The 20,862-nt window shown below is 34.0% G+C and overlaps 1 protein-coding gene across 18 annotated transcripts in view; it reads right to left on the reverse strand.

The window, feature by feature from the left end:
- The window catches only part of VPS13C (vacuolar protein sorting 13 homolog C), a 202,616-nt gene that overhangs the window by 25,686 nt on the left and 156,068 nt on the right, over positions 1–20,862 (reverse strand). For 16 of the 18 annotated variants that reach the window (XR_010151392.1, XM_054666973.2, XM_063794165.1 and 13 more), the window contains 8 exons: positions 11,989–12,224; positions 5,964–6,105; positions 4,443–4,583; positions 3,598–3,679; positions 3,415–3,484; positions 2,698–2,809; positions 2,464–2,577; positions 463–602 (listed from right to left, as the gene is read on the reverse strand). Coding sequence is in view for 15 of the 18 variants with exons in the window: in XM_054666973.2 (XP_054522948.1) it covers positions 463–602; positions 2,464–2,577; positions 2,698–2,809; positions 3,415–3,484; positions 3,598–3,679; positions 4,443–4,583; positions 5,964–6,105; positions 11,989–12,224 (1,037 nt within the window). In the remaining 3 variants the exon portion in view is untranslated. Of the gene's footprint in view, positions 1–462; positions 603–2,463; positions 2,578–2,697; positions 2,810–3,414; positions 3,485–3,597; positions 3,680–4,442; positions 4,584–5,963; positions 6,106–11,988; positions 12,225–20,862 lie in introns of those variants that run through there. The other 2 variants (XR_010151394.1, XR_010151393.1) reach the window with 2 other exon arrangements.

The raw sequence follows: 20,862 nt of genomic DNA on the forward strand, positions 1-20,862 counted from the left end.
TTTTCTCTGAAATTTAGTAGTGTACATGTAAGGTAAAAATGATCTACAGGGAATTTTTTTTCACCCAGATAACTACTTGTTCCAATACCATTGTTGAATTTCAATTCAATAACAATTTATTTAATGCATATGTATCTAGCATTACATATCTCTAAATATAATTATGTTTTAAAATATGGTTAATTTATAATATATGACTAAAAAATTCAATTATTATTCTATATCCAGGTATTATCTAGATATGAGTAATCAAAAAAAACAAAAAACAAGACTCTTCACCTTATCATTATGAATACAATAAGCATTCCTAAAGAGTATAATCACAAATGGAACAAATTCTCCAAATATAAGTAGTAAAGTTATCCTTTTCCTAAGCTAACATTGCACAAGTGGAGAGAATTAATGTCCAGAAACATGACCTTGGTACACCTGCTTCCCAATGTACTCTAACAGAAGTCTTACTTGAATATAAGGTCATCCACATCAGTCAGAGTAGCACCTATGCTTTTCAACAGCAAGTTGACAGAATGAACTGCAAACATTTCCTGTTTTTCTTTGTCTGATTCTTCACCTCCGGAACCCAAAGACAAACTCAAATGCAACTAAAAGAAAAATAATGTTCAATAAATGAAAGCTAAAAGTGAAAAATTTACATATTTGGGATCCAGGTAGTCCAGAAACAAACCAAAAAAAGTCTTTCGATTAGAGTCCTAGTGAAAGCTATTATTTGATACCATACATTAGGCAGAACAACCCACTTACATTTGATTCTCTTTGCTTTTTGATAAAATACAAATTAGTCTGATCCAAAAACAGAGTTCTAATTTTATGCAATGTATATAAATGCCATTGCATTCATATGAGGGAAACCGACACACTTTACAAAAATGGCGTAATCATTTTAAGAAGAAAAACATGTAAACTGGCACACAAGTAATCTGCCAGTCAAAATATAGATAACAACAATAACATGACAATTAAGGTAAGTTAGCAAGCTGTCAAGTTTTTAAAAGTATAATAAGGCTTTCAGCTTCCACAGATCCTCCAACTTAGTATTTAAACATGAGATTTCAGGTTCTCATTTAGCTGCTACTTTGAACTGAACCATCATTAGTGCAATAGTGCAAGAAGACATAGGCAAAAAGTAATTCAATATGTGTAAATAAAGTAGATGAATTTCCTTTCTCATTTTGTCATTTCCTAGGCATATTAACTAACCAATATAGAGTTCAAGTAAAGTGGACTTGGGGCAACGCCAGGAAAGCCTGTGGTTAGTTTTTTCTTTCATGTGACCCTCTGCCCAAATGACGAGTCTGGGAGTGCTGGGATCCAGGAAAGGTAACCACGGGTAAACATTAATCCAGCCCTTCCCTAGGGCAATGTTACTTATGGGCTATGAAAATAATTGTTGTTCATAATCTTTGCCATTAGACTTCATGGCACAATTCCCACTGTGCCTAAGAAAATGAATAGGTAAATTATCAATCATTAATATCCCCCTAGAATATAATATCCATGAAGCTGTTTTATACCTCCACAGCAACTTTTATAATAAGCATTCAGTAAGTACTTGTTTAAGGTATTGTTCAATCCCACAAATAACTAATTTTCACTTAAAAGTGAAAAAGAAATGGTATATTACCTATCACATAAAACAATATCAATTTTAAACCTGACACTATCAATATGTCTGATATCACCAAACTAATAGATCAATTTAAAATAATAATTCCATTTTAGAAATCCATTCATTTAGCTGAAGGACTGGTAAATGCAATTGAAAGTAATGTGCTGTAAACAGTTTTTGAGAATGTAAAGGATCATCAATATTTTAAAGAGTTACTTAATTATAAATCTGGCCCATTACACAAGTTTAGAGCATTATGGTTGATAGCATTTGTGAATTTAAGAATTTACTAAGCAGTCACTTTCTCCTATAAAAGCTAAAAAGAACAACAAAAGGGAAAAAAGAAATGGGTTCATAAAGTACAAAATCAGGCAAGTGAAAGGTATCCAATTTTCCACTCCCTTAGTTACAATCAAATTTTGGAAGGGGGGAAAAACACCACATCAACAATATAGTACCTACTTCAGCATTTTCACATTCTGGTTACAGCACCCATTATAGCTCTCTGTTTAGACAGTGATAGTAGTTACAAAGTGCAACCAAAACATTAAACGTTGGCAAGCACTTCTACGCTTAATTAAGAAACGCTTTTGTCAGCTTCTTCTTTGAATAAGGGGGTTATTAATTCAAAACTGGAGAACATGCTCTGGTGGTTTCTCTGTGGGAATTGTGGCTGTACATATGCTACAGAGAACTGTCTTAATTATTTCGATTAATCAAACAAAATTCCCACCAAATACATGATGCAACAAATTAAAACCTACGTTGGTCCATAGACCCTTTAAAAAGTTCTACAATAATTTCACTAAATTTTCAAAATAATAATTACAACAAACCTTCACAGGAGAAATATGGAAATGTTCAAAGAAACTAAGAATTGACATATCAGTCATTGAAGTCTCCATTAATTCTGCATTTAGAGCATCAATATCTTGTTGGATTAACTTAGTCTGAAAAAAATAAAATCAAGAATTTCTATTTTAATTTTTTTCTCTATTAAAATTTGTTCAAAAAAGGCTGATTTAAATTTTTTTAATTTTATATTTTCCCCAAGAAATAAAAATTTTTACCCGTCTTCTTTCAGCTTCAGGGTCTGTTGTTGGGGTAAACAGTGCAATAATAGCTCCTAGAAACCCTTGATCAATTTTTAAGGCCATTTCCTGAATGAGGACCATAAAATACCTAAGAAAAAAAATTTAAGATGGAAAAGGATTTCTACCAAATCTTTTAATTTTCAATGTTAATACTTTGATTTCAGTGAAAAGCCACAGTTATATCTTGTTCCTTCATCTCCTAAAAATTATGTTAATAAGATCAAAGTCTTCTTAGATTGAGACTTTTTCACTGGAGTGAAAGCTTCACTCAAGGTAATACTGCTGCATTAACACTTAGCACTTACAGTCCCAAATGCCACATTCGTCATGTCACAGATTAAACAAATACAACCAGATCATGTAGCATGTATGATCCAATTTTTAAAGTTCACAGCAATTACATTAAAGAACACAGCTCACAAATACATATCATTTAGATTTCACTTACTATTTTATATTCTAATTGAAGTTATAAAGGGAAGATGGTTGAAGAAATTCTACAGCTTAAAATATGTAGAGACTACTACTAAAATAAGTTGAAGCATAAAAGATTACTTGACCAAAAGTGAATTAATAGGTTCAGTTGGAAAATACTTTTTACATGAAAGTCACTTTCAAAAGGAGTAAGATTTATTTTCAAAGTAGATTCTCATTTTAAATTCTTTTAGAGAAACAGCAGGAATCTTCACTTACTTGAACTGTAAGACTTTACTGTACTCATTAAATCTTGTGATGACACTCACATCAATGAAAGGCTTGGGCTCTAAGAGGAAGAAGTAACACATAAAAAAAATAATGCTTTATGCTAGGTCAAACTAATGCCTATTTAACTTTTATAAATAAGGTATATCTATGTCACAACTTATTTTATTTTACCTGAATCTAAAGCAATAGATTTTGGAGGGGCAACAGGATGAAATACAACAGGGAACACTGCACCTGGTAACTGATTATCAACCTGAAAGAAAAGAAAACAAACTTAGCAAGATTTCAAATAATTTAACCTTTTAGTTTCAAAGATAACGTTATAGAAGAGGCCACTACTTTCATCATAATTAAGTGTCTGCGTGTATATGCGGTGTAATTAGAAGTTTCATTTTAAATCTGTAAAAGTTACATACCTCAGCAAGGGCAAGGCTTTCAATAAAGGACTATATAAATACTCTCATAATTGTATTAACAGTAGTCTGTACATCATTAATGAAAATACTTGTATCTATGGATCCTGTGAGATTTCAATTCTCTATGGTTTAAATAAAAGTAGAAACTGAATATGAAATTAGGGGATAAGATAAAAAGAAGAAGAATTAAAGTAGCCTAAACAGTACTTAACAGCTAAAAGGAAGGAAGGGAGGGATGCTGGGAGAGAGCAAGCAAGCATCCAAAAGGAACCTCCAGCAAAGCTCTGCTCTCTGTCCTGAAGAATGACAAAGGAAAATCTTATTTGGGGGTCCCATGACAAATTCAAAGGAACCTTTAAGAATAACAATCTCAGTGCAAGAAAACCCTTTTGCAGGCTAATTGATCAAAATTCGTCTTAACAGTCACGAAGTTTATATGTAAGATGTTAAATAAACAGGATATGTGGAAAAAGGGGAAAAAACATACAAACAAAGAAAAGATACTAATTACAATGTAAACTATATAGTTGTAAAAAAGAAATTTCATTCCCAAGATTCCCAAAGTGATGATAAATACTTATTTGAGAATGACAATGTTACCTGAAGCCAGTACAACCTGGCCCTTAAACTTCTCTGGTGAGAAGATTGCTTAAATTCAATCTGAATTCCTGATAAAAAGTCTCGTTTAATAGGGCAACGAATAGGGAGGCGCATTTCCATTGGATCTTTATCAAAATTGACCTAGAAAAAAAGCACGTTTTTGTGATGAGCTGATATTAGCACAGTAGCCATTCCATTTTTAATATCTGTTTATTGATCAAATTGAAAAAATCTTTATGTCTCACCAACAGATCTATCTTAAGGTGATCTACAGTTGAGATCTCTGAAGCAAAAGCACCACTTTTCTACCAGTTATTAGAAAAAAAAGATCGTGAAACTTTTCAAGTATAGAAACTATAGTTTTAAAAACATGCTTTATGTAAAAGAAAACTTCCTCAAGTAACGAATAGTTCCAGATAATTCTTTCTTTCCTTTTCTTTTCTTTTTTTTTTGAAACGGCATCTTGCTGTCACAAGTGCAGTGGCAAAATCACAGCTCACTGCAGCCTCAACCTCCTGGCCTCAAGTGATACTCCTGTCTCAGCCTCCCAAGCAGCTGAGACTACAGATGTGACACCATGCCCAGCTAATTTTAATTTTATTATCTTTTTTTTTTTTTTGTAGAGACAAGGTCTCACTATGTTGTCCAGGCAAGTCTCAAACTCCTGACCTCAAGTGATCCTCCTGCCTCAGCCTCCTAAAGTACTGGGATTACAGGTGTGAGCCACTGCACCTGGCCCAAAGATAATTCTAAACAAAGTCTGTTTTGCAATCAATAATTGAGAGCTTAGTCACGTCTGACATGAATTATATAGTTTTTTATCATTTAAGTATGGCCAAAATTGATGGGGGTGCTGGGGAATGTAACTGGTGACAGTGCTAACCAAACCATCAGGCAACAATGACAAAGAGTAACTAAACTGCATGATTAAACTAGAGCAAGCTGGAAATTGCAGTCAAGCTTCTGTAGACTTCCTGGAGCACAGGTGACTTTTAGTTTTAACTGTGTAAGGGCCTAGGTGGAGTGCATCTTTATTTGTGGATGCCTACTCACGTCCAACAATCACTCACATTTAATGAATTTACTTGAGCAGCTTTTTGTAGGTTTTTCCTCAATGAAATATGTAATTTTACACAGTCTTTATTTAGCAATATATATTGGTGTCATTCAAAATATAACAAAAATTTCAATGAGGCATTCTTAACTTCTCCCTAATCTTTCTGAAAACAAGTTCCATAAGACTATCTGATTTGTAAATAAAATTATAAAAATGTAATAAAATTATTAAAACACAGGTTTAAATCCTGTTTCACAGTATATGATTAAATAACAATATATTTTAATTAAAAATATACTAATGTGTATCATTAGACACGCCAATCCTATTAAGAAATAAAGGTTTATCTACCAATAAATAAGTTCATTTCTGCACATGTCTTTACTTGGGCATTACAATTTTACTTACTACCACCACCAAGAAAATACACATATAAAAATCAAAACAAAAGAATTTTGGTATACCTCAAAATTATTATCTAGCTTAATCCAGCCATGGTCTCTTGATATTTGATGTTTCTGATAGGATTGTTCCAATAAGATTATCTGCTTTTGACTAAATGGCTTCCATTTCTGCTTTGGTTTCATCTCCCAAACAACACCAGAACTAAATAATTCACACACAAAAATTAAATTAGCAATATGTATTTAGGTCTGTGGAACTTTATTCAACTCCAGATTATTGTAACTATTATTTTCCTATGAAAATTACATTGGTATAAGGGACTTCTTAAAGTAACGAACTATACCTGTGTTGCAAGAGTACAAAAAGAAAAGAGGCAGGCAAGAAAATACTTTTTCTATCAACGCTGACATCAACCAACTAAGGGACTGGCAAACTTTTTCTGCAGAGGGTCACATATTAAATAGGAAATATTTTAGGCTTTCTGGACTGAGACAAAATTCAAGTTATTAGATAGGCAACTTAGATACCAAAGAGAGAAAAAACTCCCATAAATTTTAATTGATGAAATTTAGAATATAAAATAATTAAGAGCAATTCTTAAAAACAAGTCTATTAATGAAAAAAAAACTTCTTTTGTGAAAGTAACATGTCACTTAGTGTTATTTATTACCAAAATCTATTGTAAATGTTCATCTATTAATGGTAATCTGTAATGAGCATCTTTAAAAATGCCATTTCACACAGATAGGTGCTGCCAAATACTGATACTGGTCAATGAGAATTTATTATTTTACTTGAGCATATATATCACTTGGAAGGCATTCATAAAATTCTATTAAATTCTTCTCTTGATATCTGCCTTTTAGTATATTAATACATTACAGGTCAATCACTTCCATTTCAAAGTTAGGTAGAAGCTCCTCAATTGCACAAATGAATTTTGAAATGTGGAAATTTCCTTACACCTGCATTGAGGTCAGAAAAAATGTTGCTGGAACTGGAGTTGCAGGCCTTAAAATATATCCTCTCCAAATACATGTGGAAGTGGAGATTTTGCTTCATGTTTTAACCTTGGACAGCACAGGAAGTACATGGAACATCTTGATACTACTTGAGATTCAAATATTAGCTGTCTTCAAAATTGACTATACTGTAGTATAAATTTTTCACATTAGCACTGTTTGTCTTCTAATTTTAGCTTGAAATTCATTTAAAAACATCATCAATTCTGCAATTATGCAACAAAAACTAATTTCCAAAGCCACTATTATTGCATTATCAATTCTGCAACAAAAATTAATTTCCAAAGCCACTATTATTGGTGTTTACTAATAGTGGTTGAGGGTGGTTCTTTTTGTTCAAAAAAATTTTAATCCTGGCCCAGAACTCAAAGAGTACAATACAAAGTTACTGCTGCTAACCCATCAAACTGCTGTGTGGTAACACAAGTCAGAACATTCAGCTTCTATTTCTGGCAAAAATTCACAGAACTGATGATAGTTAAGTCCACATGAATTAATAAAGTTAACTATTTGACACTAATGGTTTGGTAACAAAAGGTGGACTGAAATATTTTCCACTAAGTACCTGCTCACAAATAATAGGCTTTAAATGCTTTACATTTTCACTAGCTTTATGAATTTGTCCAACTAAGTCTTTTTCTGTTCCACACATATTTTTCCCATAATCAGTTGTATCTATCTTCAGGTTGTATTGAATTAGTATTTCTTCTGCTGGTTTGAAAATATTCTCACCTGTAGTTGTCCTAGGCAAACTATTTATACAGGTTAATCCTTTAGTCACTTCAGACTCAGTGCTGACTTCTCAAATATACAACTGAGCAGTATTGGTAACATCTGTTGACTCATCAAGAGCCAAAGGAAACCACTCAATATCATTTGCCTTGTTTTTGTAATTGACTATTGATGTTGTTCTGAATGTCTTCAATTCTTTAAGCAACTGTTCCTACTGAAAGGCTAATGGCCTTTAAACGAATTCATTTTCTCTGGATACATTTCTTTAGCTGCTGCAGACACAATTCAATTAACTCACTATTGGTAAAAGACTTTCCTGGCTTGGCTAACAAATAAGTCACTCAGAAACGTACTTTGCTTGCAGCCTCATTATTGTTTTTTGTATTTGTAAAGATATTCTGTGTGATGACATATTTTGCCTTAAATTTTTCTAATTTTTCTGGCCATTGCTTTCCTGTGATTTGAAAATGTTACGGTAAGTGCTTAGTTTGGAAACTATATTGTCAACATATATTGTATTACTTCAGCAGAGCTGTAGTTCCACAACATAATAAAATGATGCTTTTTTTAATAAGAAGATAATACACATTTCATTATGCCCTAAAAGATGAACATTCAAAGTTCACTTTTCTCTTGTTTTGATATGACAGATATATATCAGTAATATAAAAAATGCTGCAGAACAATATGCACTAACTCAAACACGCTGTGATTTGTAGTGCACTCAGTAGCAATGTCAAAGCAGCCATGTAAAAGAACAGAAATCACTGTGTCCCAACAAAACATTAATTATGGGAAACAAACTGAATTTCATACAGTTTGTACAAAAACAGGCATTGGGTTAGATTTGGCTCATAGGCCAAACTTTGCTGGCACCTGAATTAGAGAATACTAAAATCTATAATATTTTATTTTACATAGCTTGTTTCTATTAGTCAATGATAGTGTTAACAATGTCCTAACTATAAAATGTATTTAGAGGATACCAGTCAATGAAGGCACTGAATAAAATATCTACTATAGACAATATAAATCCAACATTATTTATGATAAAAACTTTGAGACAACTTAAAGGGGAACTTCCTCAACTTGATAAAGAGCACCTACAAAAAACTTATAGCTAACATCATAGTGAGAAACCAGATGCTTTCCCACCAGGATTAGGAACAAGGCAAGTATTTCCACTCTCAACCATTCCCACCTCAACATAGTACTGTAAGTCCAAGATGTGATAAGACAAGAAAATAAAGTTGGGAGTGAAGAAATAAAGTGTCAATGTTCACATTTGACATGACTGTCTAAACAGAAAATCCCAAAGAATGAACCAAAAAATTCTTGTAACTAATAAGCAATTATAACAAGATTGCAAAAATATAAGGTAAATATACAAGTCAACTGCTTTCTTACATGCCAGCAATAAACAATTAAAATTTAAAATAAAAACAGAATACCATTTACATTAGCACCAAAGACACAAACACTTAGGTATAAATAAAATCGAATACAATGTGTATGTGATCTAAATGAGGAAACTACCAAAGTCCTTCAACAAATTATGTTGGAACACCTGGACATCCATATGCAATAAAGCAAATCTAGACACAGAGCTTCCATCTTTCACAAAAAATAAACTGGATTAGACTTAAATATAAGTTTGAGATCAGCCTAGACAACATGGTGAAATCCCATCTCCACAAAGAAATAAAAAATATCAGCCTGGCATGGTGGTGCGTGCCTGTAGTCCCAGATACTCAGGAGGCTGAGGTGGGAGGATTGCTTAAGCATAGTTGGCAGAGGTTGCAGTGAGCGTTGATTACACCACTGCACTCCAGCCTGGGCAACAGAGTGACACTCTGTCTCAAAAATAAAAAAATACATACATATATAAAAATAAATAAATATAAAACACAAAATTACAAAACTCCTAGAAGATAATAGGAGGAAATAAAGATAACTTTGGGTATAGTGGAGACTTCTTATATACAACATCAAAAGCACAATCCATGAAGGAAGAGAATTGATAAGTCTGAGGTAAAATATAAAACTTCTGCTGTTAAAAGCAGTTGAGAGCATAAAAAGATAAGCCACAGACTGGGAAAAAGTATTTGCAAAACACACATCTGATAAAAGACTGGTATCCAAAATAAACAAATAACTCTTAAAACTCAACATTAAGAAAATAACCTAATTTTAAAATGAACAAAAGATTTGAACAGGTGGCTCAGGAAAGAAGATATACAGATGGCAAATAAGCATATGAACAGATTCTCAACATCATGTGTCATCAGAAAACCACAAAGTAAAACAATGACACACTACTATATCCTTATTAAAATAGCTAAAATCTAAAACACCGACAATACCAAATTTTGGCAAGGATGTGGAGCAACAGGAACTCTCATTTATTGCTGGTGGGAATGCAAAAATGATGCAACCACTTTGTAAGATAATTTGATGTTTCTTACAAAACTAAACATACTTTTATCATATGATCCAGCAATCATATTCCTTGGCACTTACCCCAAAGCGGAGAAAACATATGTCTACACAAAAACTTGCACACAAATGTTTATAACAGCTTCATTGCGAAAATGTGGAAGCAACCAAGATCTCCTTCAATAGTTGAATGGATAAACAAACTGGAGTAATAGTCCATTCATACAATGGACTATTATTCAATAATAAAAAGAAATGAGCTGTCAAGCCATGAAAAGAAACAAAGGAACCTTAAAAGCATATTGCTAAGTGAAAGAAGTTAATTTGAATAGGTTACATACTGCTTGATTCCAACTATATGAAATTATGAAAAAAGAAAAACTTTGGAGACAATAAAAAGAACAGCGGTTTCCAAAGGTTTAGAAGAGGAATGGAGGGATTAACAGGAGGAAGCTGAGAGACTTTTAGGGCAGTGAAACTATCTTATATAATACTGTAATGGTGAATACAGGTTATTACACATTTGTCAGAACTCATAGAATGTACAACACAAAGAGTAATACTTAATGTTAGATATAGAAGTTAGATAATAATGAAGTTAGACAATAATGTAGTATCAATATTAGCTCATCAATAGTAACAATGTACCACACTACTGCAAGATGTTAGTAATAGGGGAAACAAGAGTGCGAGTACATGAAAACTCTTTATTTTACAGTTTTTCTCTAGACATAAGGCTGCTCAAAAAAAGTCTGATTTTTAAAATTATGTAACTGGTGTTTTTCCTTTGAAAATCTAGATTTCACTGAATGTGTACCATGTCATAAAAAAGGTAATGAGGTTATTTTAGATAAATTTTTTAATGTTCTTATAAATAAAGGTAAACCTGACAAACCAGGACAGCATATACAATATTAAAGTAAAAAGTTTTATCGAAGAACAAAAGGGAAAACTGGACCTATATAACTAAAAATGATTTCCATGTTTAGTTTAAAAATATCATATAATACTGAAATATATAACAAAGAATGCATTGCCTATCTACATATAAATATATTAACATTATATTAATGGTATGTATGATACCATTTATAACCATTAGTTTGTCAGGTGTTGGGCAAAGTTCATTACATAGATTATCTATTTACTTTTCTCCTTAATTTGCTTTTCTTTCCCCAAACATGTGCTTATTGATAGATCCTATCCTGGTTATATTTGGTATCATGTCAACCATTCCACCCATCAGCCTCTAAAAAAGAATAAGTCTTTTACCAAATTAAGTGTGATTTTTAAAATCAACTACATATTCTAATATTTTGCTTATACAGGTATAAATAGAACTGGAGAAAATAACTGGTCCCATAACTATTAGAAAATTCTAAATGGCCACCCATTAAAGATTATGTACTCATATCAAATACAGCCTCCTCTCTGAACCTTTTTTCCAGTTTGTTTCTGTTGGTTTCCCCCTAACTCATGACAGTTTCCCCAACCTCTACTGCACAAAACAAACTAGTCACTTGTACCTCTGTACTTCCATTGTGCATGTGCATCCTTCTTTGTACATACTTTCCTTTTCTCAGTATTTTTGTAACTCATTAAACACACACACACACACACACACACACAATTAAGGACAACAAGGAAAGAAACAAACCACTTTTTTCCCCACCAACTGACAATGAGTATTGTGAAGACAAAGACAATATCTTAGTCATCTTTCTATCCTCGGGGCTTTTCAACTAACAGTTCAAAGAATTATTCAGTAAGCTTACTGAATAAATATACAGCATACCAAAGTCAAACCAGGTATCTTTTTACTTTTCTCAAATCGGCTATTATGAACTTAATGCCTTTTAAAGGTTTAGGATGTCTTATTTTCCTTCTTGCATACCTGGTTATCCCAATATATGAAACTTCCTGCTTGCTTTCATTGTTAACCAGTGAAAGCCCAAGACTGTGGAGAGACAAGGTTATTTCATAATCAGCCTGTTCCATTTCTTCTGCCTGCAGTGCTTTGGAAACCAAGGCAACATCATCGGTGAAAAGCAAAACTCTCTGGCGCCCATCCAGAAATGATACCCAGTGTATCTGGATGTTTGCATCATATGGAAACTGTCCACATCCATCCTGGGAAGAAGAAAGACTTCATTAAACCCACACATAGTAACTTTTTATTATATAAAATTGAACTATAATAACTGAGAAAGATTAGAAAAGTTTAAGAAGCACTACTATAAACTGAAAAATTCTAACCATCAAAATGACATAAATTAAGCTGTAATCTATTTTAAAATATACTCACCAATTGTTTTCAAAAACTAAGACTAATAGTACATAGTTTTTTAATACCTCAGTCTGAATTACCTAGTGAGTGCTGAAGGGCACAGAGCAGGATTCAAGAGGATCCTTTGGTGGCACCAATGCGATAAGATGATTCTTTGTCTCCAAGCCAGAAAACCGAATGGTTCAGAAGTCTATTAGACATGTAACCTTAGGCCAGGGTGGTGGCTCACACCTATAATCCCAGCACTTTTGGAGGCTGAAGTGGGCAGATCATCTGAGGTCAGGAGTTCGAGACCACCCTGGCCAACATGGTGAAACCCCGTCTCCACTAAAAATACAAAAATTAGCCAGGCATGGTGGCGGGCACCTGTAATCCCAGCTACTCAGGAGGCTGAGGCAGGAGAATTGCTTGAACCCAGGAGACAGAGGTTACAGTGAGCTGAGATAGCGTCATCGCACTCCAGCCTGGGCGACAAGAGCAACACTCCATCTCAAAAAAAAAAAAAAAGAAAAAGAAAGAAAGAAAGAAATGTAACCTCAGACAAAACCAGCCTAGCTTATTTTTATGTTTTCATGATCTATAACATAGGAAATATTTATGTGAATCACACTGGTGAAGGTTATATGCAGCACTTAAAAATATGAGGCTTGATTTGGTCAGTGTTTTCAGAGGTTAAAATAATAAATTCCACTTCATTCTGGGTTTAATGAAAATAGAACAGTTCATTTCAATAAGCAGTACGAGTACCTACTATGTACTTTCCATTCCATGCTTTCCAGGGGAGAAAAAAAAAACAAAAACAACTGAAGGTACCAAGAGTATAAGAATAGTTGAGTGTCATTAATGTTCAAAATTTACTAATACTTTCAAGGTACATTATGTGATCAAAGATGCCTGCCCAATTGTTTTACTCTAATAAGAAATCAAATTTTCACACATACCTATTAAGAAGGTGAATTCTGTATCTGTAAACTACAAAATGTGCTATGTATCTTAGTTCACAGTTATTATTCCAATATTATCTGACTCTTGTTTTTCATCTATTTCATGTGAAGTACACTAAAATATCCCCAGGTAATTGTGTTTCAGTTAATTTCTAGCATTTTAAGTTTTATATGTTGATGCAATACTATTCATCGCATGAAGGTTTATGGCTATCACTCCTTCTGTGTCATATTATCATTATCTATTTAATAATTTTGCTTTGAATTGGTCAGAAATTAAAATCAACAGAGGGTGATAACTCCAAAATGGAAGAGTAGAAGCAATGTGGCTTCACTCTTTACCACAGAAAACCAAACATAAACTTCTAGTGCCAAGATTATCACCAGCAATATCCCAGAACTTGAACCTGAGGCTGACACAATTCCTGGAGCCACAGAGAAGTGAAAAGCTCCACGGAGATGGTAACAGAAATGAACTTCTCTACCCACAATGCCTCTCCCCGAATCTGCCTGGCACTGCATGCAGGAAATTCCTCTTAGGCTCACCATTTCTACACTGGATAAAGTGAGATCAAAGCAGAAAGCCAGCTTCCCCACCATCTTGGGCTCCCTTGCAGGAAAACCACTCCTGGCTCAGCCCATGGGAAGCATCACAAGTGCTTTAGGAAGAAAAACCCCCCAAGGGAGGCTACAGACAAAGAGGGAAGCAGGATTAAAAACTCCAGCCCAAGAATTTCTGCTCTTTATTTCAGCCAAAGGAAACGCCTATTCAGAGTGGCTGTTCAGCAGCACAACACTGTGGGAGGCACAGTCCATAAGTCTTCTGAGGAGGAACCCTGGGCAGCCTTCCTACATAGCTAGGATAACCCCTTTGAGATGCAACCCCTTCCCCACCACTGGAGACAGTACTGCCAAATGTTTCTGAGAACTGAGGCAAACCAGCAATTATACCACCATCTAGTGCTGAATAGGAGGCAGTGATCTAGGATAAAGGGGACCCACAGGCAACTGCAAAGGACCTCTAAGCAAACATATTCTAGAAAGACCAAAACAAGCCAGAGAACAAACACTGGAATAAATAAATAATCCTTCAATGTAAAGCCATAGACGCATGTCCACAAAAAACAACAGCAAGCAGGGAACCATGGCCTCCCCAAATAGACAAAGCAAAGTACCAGTGACAAACTCTGATAAGACAGCCACGTGTGAGTTCTCAGATCAAGAATTCAAAGTAGCAATTCTAGGAAAGTCAGCAACTTCCAAGGCAACATGGAAAAACAATTAAGAAATTTATCAGTGAAATTGAAACAGACTGAAATAATAAAATTAAACAGAAATGCTGGAATGATGAAATAAATTTGCTGAACTGAAAAATGTATTAGAGGCTCTCAAGAGCAGACTGGATCAAGTAGAGGACGGAATCAGTTAGCTCTAAGACAGGCAATTGGAAAATACACAGAGGAGAAAACAATAAAAAAGAACAAAGAATGCCTGCAAAATATAGAGAATAACCTCAAAAGAGCAAATCTAAGAGTCACTGGTGGTCAAGAGAGAGCTGAGAAAGAGCAAGGGGTAGAAAGTTAATTAAAGAATTAACAAGAAAATACTTTCCCTATTGGAGAAAGATAGAAATACACAGGTAAAGGTCACAGATGACCAAACAGATTGAATCCAAAGAAGACTACCCTAAGGCATATAATAATCAAACTCTCAAAGGCCTGTGACAAAGAGAGGACCCTAAAAGTGGCAAAAGAAAAGAAGCAGATAACATATAAAGAAGCTGCAATTTGTCTGGCAACTGACTTCTCAGGAAACCATGCCCTGCAGGAGGCAGTGGGACAACATACTCAAAGTGTTGAAGGGGAGGAAAAACCCTGCCAACCAAGAATATTGTATCCAACAAAGCTTTGTTTCAAACATGACAGAGAGATAAAGTTTTTATCAGATAAACAGAAGCTGAAGGAATTCATTACTTCTAGACCCATCTTACTAAAAATGATAAAAGGAGTTCTTCAATATGAAAGAAAACAATGTTAAAATGAAAAAAAAATTTTGGAGGCATATAACTCACTGGTAAAACTAAGTACACAGACAAATTCAGAATAATCTAACACCATAATTGTGGTGTATAATCCACTCATATATCTAGTATGAAGACTAAAAGGCGAATCTATCAAAAATAATAATTACAGCAACCTCTTAATAGGCAATATAAAAAAGATATAAATTGAGACAACAGAATGCCAAGATGTATGGGGGATGAACTTACAAGTGTAGCATTTTTTAGTTTTTCCTTTTTGGTTTCCTTGCTTTCCTTTCTGATCAAAGTTAAGTTGTCATTTGTTTAAAATAATGTATTGTGTCTATAAGATGTTTTTTGTAAGCCTCATAGTAACCACAAAGCAAAATCCTATAATAAATATACTAAAAATGCAAAGCAGTGAACTAAAAACATACTGTCAGAGAAAAACCACTTAACCACTAAGGAAGACAGTAAGAAAAGAAGAAAGAAAGAGGGGCATTATAAAAGAATCAGAAAGGCCGGGCACAGTGGCTCATGCCTGTAATCCTAGCACTTTGGGAGGCCGAGGTGGGCGGATTGTCTGAGGTCAAGAGTTTGAGACCAGTCTGGCCAACATGGTGAAACCCCATCTCTACTAAAAATACAAAAAAATTAGCCAGGCGTGGTGACGTATGCCTGTAATCCCAGCTACTAGCGAGGCTGAGGCAGGGGAATTGCTTGAACCAAGAAGGTGGAGGTTGCAGTGAGACAAGATTGCACCACTGCACTCCAGCCAGGGTGACAGAGCAAGACTCCGTCTCAAAAGAAAAAGCAGAAAAAAAAAAAAAAACAAACAGAAATCCTGTAACAAAATGGCAGTAGTTAAGTCCTTACTTATCAATAATAATAATGAATGTAAATAGACTAAATTCTTCAATTAATACAAATGGAGTGGCTGGGTAAATTAAAAAATAGGGCCCAACTATACATTGTCTACCAGAAACACACTTCAACTACAAAGGCATACATAGGGTGAAAGTGAAGGGATAGAAGAAGATATTCCACACAAATGGAAACCAAGAAAAAAAAAAGAGTAGGAGTAGCTATGCTTAGTTACATCAAATAAAATAGATTTCAAGGCTAAGATTATAAAAGGAGACAAAGTCACTGTATAATGATAAAGAGGTCAATTCAGCAAGAGGATATAACAGTTGTAAATATATGTACCCAACACCAGAGCAGCCAAATATATAAAGAAAATAATAACAGATCTAAATGAAGAGATAGACTGGAATACAATATTAATAGGGGACCTCAACACCCCCACTCTCAGTAATAGAGAGATCATCCAGACATAAAATCAAGAAAGAAACACTGGAGTTAAACTACACTTTAGACCAAATGGACCTAACAAACATGTACAGAACATTTCATCCGACTGCTACAGAATACAGGTTCTTCTCATCAGCACATGGACCACATGGTAGACCACAAAACAAGTCTCAAAAAATTCAAAAAAGTTGAAATTATATCAAGTATCTTTTCTGTCCACAATGGAATAAAACTAGAAAGCAATAACAACAGGAATTTGTAAAGTATAAAAACTCAGAAATTAAATATGTTCCTAAACAATAAGTCAATGAAGAAATTAAGAAGGAAATATAAAATTTTCTTAAAACAAATGAAAATGGAAACACAATATATCAAAATCTATAGGATACAGCAAGAGCAGCACTAAGAGGGAAGTTTACAGCAATAAATGCCGATATCAAAAAAGTAGAAAGATTTCAAATAAACAACCTAACAATATACCTTAAGAATCTAGAAAAGCAAGAATAAACCAAAACCAAAATTAGTAGAAGGAAAAAATAATAAAGATCAGAGCAGAAATAAATAAAATTGAGACAAAAAATACAAAAGATCAATGAAACAAAAGGTTTTTTGAAAACATAAAATGGACAAACTTTTAGCTAGACTACAACAAAAGAGAAGACCTCAAATCAATAAAATCAAACATGAATAAGGAGACATAACAATTGATACCAAGGAAATATAAAAGGATCACTAGAGACTATTTTGAACAACTATCTGCCAACAGACTGGAAAACAGAGAAGACAGAGATAAATTTCTGAACACATACAGTCTACTAATAACGAACCCTGAAGAAACAAAAAACCTAATTGGAAGACATCATGTTAAGTGAAATAAGCCAGGAACAGAAAGTTAAACACTGCACATTCTCACTCATATGTGGTAGCTAAAAAACAGTTGTTCTCATAGAAGTAAAAATTAGAACAGCAGATACTAGAGGCTGGGAAGGATAGGAAGAAGGGGGGATAGGGAAAGATTTCTTAAAGGAGATACAAAATTACAGCAAGATAGGAGGAATCAGTTCTAGTGTTCTATAGCATTATAGGATGACTACAGTTAACAATATTATTATATAGTTTCATATAGCTAGAAAAAGGATATTGAATGTTCCTAACACAAAGAAATGATAAATATTTGAGATATGAATATGTTAACTACCCTGATCTAATCAGTATATATTACAGATATAGCACAATATAAGTATGTACAATTGTGTCAATTTTTTAAAATTATTTTAAAAGAAACACAAAGCCTGAGCAGACCAATAACAAGCAACAAGATCAAAGCAATAATAAAAAGTCTTCCCTCAAAGAAAAGCCAAGGACCTGATGGCTTCACTGCTGAATTCTACCAAACACTTAAAAAATGAACTAATAACCATTCTACTCAAACTCTTCAAAAAAAAACTGCAGAGCGGGGAATACTTCTAAACTCATTTTACAAAGACCAGCATTAACCTATTACTAAAACCAGACAAAGATACAACAACAACTACAATCCTCAACGAAATACCAGCAAACTGAATGCAATAACACATTAAAAAGATCCATCACTATGATCAAGTGAGATTCATCCTAGGGATGCAAGGATGGTTCAACATAAGCAAATTAACATGACACATGACATTAACAGAATCAAGGACAAAAACCACGTGATCATTTCAACAGATGCTAAAAAAGCGTTTGACAAAATTTGATATTGCTTTATGAAAAAAGCTCTCAACAAACTAGGTACAGAAGGAACATATCTCAAAATGATAAAGGCTATATATAACAAACCCACAGCTAACATCATACTGAAGAGGGAAAATTTGAAAGCCTTTCCTCTAAGATCTAGAACAAGACAAATATGCCCACTTTCACCATTTTTATTTCACATAGTGAAGTCCTAGTCAAAGCCCTCAGGCAAGAGAAAGAAAAAAAGGGCATCCAAATTTGAAAAAAAAAAAAAAAGTCAAATTATCCTTGTTCACAAACAACATATTACATTTAGAAAAACCTAAAGACTCCACACACATTAAAAAAAAGAAAAAACCTATTAAAACGGATAAATTTGGTAAAGTTGCAGGACGCAAAATCAATATATTAAAATCAAATGGCTGGGCACAGTGGCTCATGCCTGCAATCCTAGCACTTTCAGAGGCCAAGGCAGGTGAATCGCTTGACCTCAGGAATTTGAGACCAGCCTGGGCAACATGGCGAAACTCCGTCTCTACAGAATAAAAACAAAAACGCTGGGCTTGGTGGTACACAACTGTAGTCCCTGATATTCGAGAGACTGAAGGGAGAATTACTTGAGTCTGGGAGGTTGAGGCTGGAGTGAACCATGATCACACCACTGCACTCCAGCCCAGGTGACAGAGCGAGACCCTGTCTCCAAAAAAAAAATCAATTGCATAGCTTTATGCCAACAACAAACAAACTAAAAAAGAAATCAAGAAAGCAATACCATTTACAAAAGCTACAAAAAATATATAAAATACCTAGGAAAAAGATTTGACCAAAATGTATAAAGCTATGAAACACTAATGAAAAAAATGAAATAGGACACCAAAAATCCCTTATTCATGGTTTATAAGAATTTAATATTGTTAAAATGTCTCTACTACCCAAAGCGATCTACAAGACCAGTGCAATCTCTATCAAAATACCAATGATATTCTCCACATAAACAGAGAAAACCTAAAATTCATACGGAACCTGAATAGCCAAAGTAATCCTGAGCAAAAAGAATAAAGCTGAACACATCACACTAACTGACTTCAAAATATATCAAAGTTATAGTAACCAAAACATCGTGGCAGTGGCATAAAAACAGACCAATGGAACAAAATAGAGAACCCGGAAATAAATCCATGCATTTACAGCCAACTCATCTTCAACAAAGGCGGCAAGAGAATATACTGGAAAAAGACAGTGTCTTCAACAAATGGTGCTGGGAAAACTGGATAACCATATGATGCAGGAGAATTAAACTAGACCCTACCTCTTGCCATATGCAAAAATGAAACCGAAATAGATTAAAGACTTAAATCTAGGACCTGACACCACAGAACTATTTAAAGAAAACACTGGGGAAATGCTTTAGGACATTGGTCTAGGCGAAGACTTTTTGGGTAAGACCTCAAAGCACAATCAACACAAGTGAAAACAAACATATAGGATTACATTAAGCTAAAAGGCTGCATGGCAAAGGAAACAATCAACAAAGTACAGACAACATACCGAAAGAGAGAAATTATTTGCAAACTATCTGTCTAATAAGAGATTAATAAACAGAAAATATAAGGAACTCAAAACACTCCACAAGCTTGGAGGAGTGTTTTGAATTCCTTAAAAAGAAAAATCTGATTTAAAAACGGGCAAATGATCTGAAGAGGCATATCTCAAAAGAAGACATACAATGGCAAACATGTATATAAAGAAATGTTCAACATCACTAAACACCAGGGAAATGCAAGTCAAAACCACAATGAGATTATCTCACCCCAGTTAGAGGCTTTAACTAAAAAAAAAAAAAAAAAAAAGAGATGCTGGCATGGAAGTGGAGAAAGGGAAACACTTGTACAGTGTTGATGGGAATGTATAGTAGAGCTACATGGAAAACAGTATGGAGTTTCCTCAAAAAACTAAAAACAGAACCATAATCCGCAATTCCACTGCTTGGTATATATCCCAATGAAAGGAAATCAGAATATTGAAGGGATATCTGCAGTCCCATATTTATTGCAACACTATTCACAATAGCTAAGATATGGAACCAACCTAAATGTCCATCAATAGATGAATGGATAAAGAAAATGTGCTATATATACAGAATGGAATATTATTCAGTAATAAAAATGACTGAAATCCTGTCATTTGCAGCAATATGGATAGGACTGGAGGTCATTATGTTAAGTGAAGTCAGTCAGGTACAGAAAGACAAATAGCACATATTCTCACTCATATGTGGGAGCTAAAAAAAAAAAAGTGTATTTTATTTTATAGAGAGTTGATGTTGGTTACCAAAGGATGAGAAGGGGATGGGAGGGAACAAGAGAAGTTGGTTAATGGGTACAAAAATATAGTCAGAAGGAGTAAGATCTTGTTGTGTTAGCTAGTACAGTAGGGTTACTATAGTTAACAATAATGTATTCTATAGCTCAGAATAGCTATAGAAGA

This window comes from Pan troglodytes, chromosome 16 (genome assembly GCF_028858775.2).
Source record: "Pan troglodytes isolate AG18354 chromosome 16, NHGRI_mPanTro3-v2.0_pri, whole genome shotgun sequence".
Lineage (NCBI taxonomy): Eukaryota > Metazoa > Chordata > Mammalia > Primates > Hominidae > Pan > Pan troglodytes.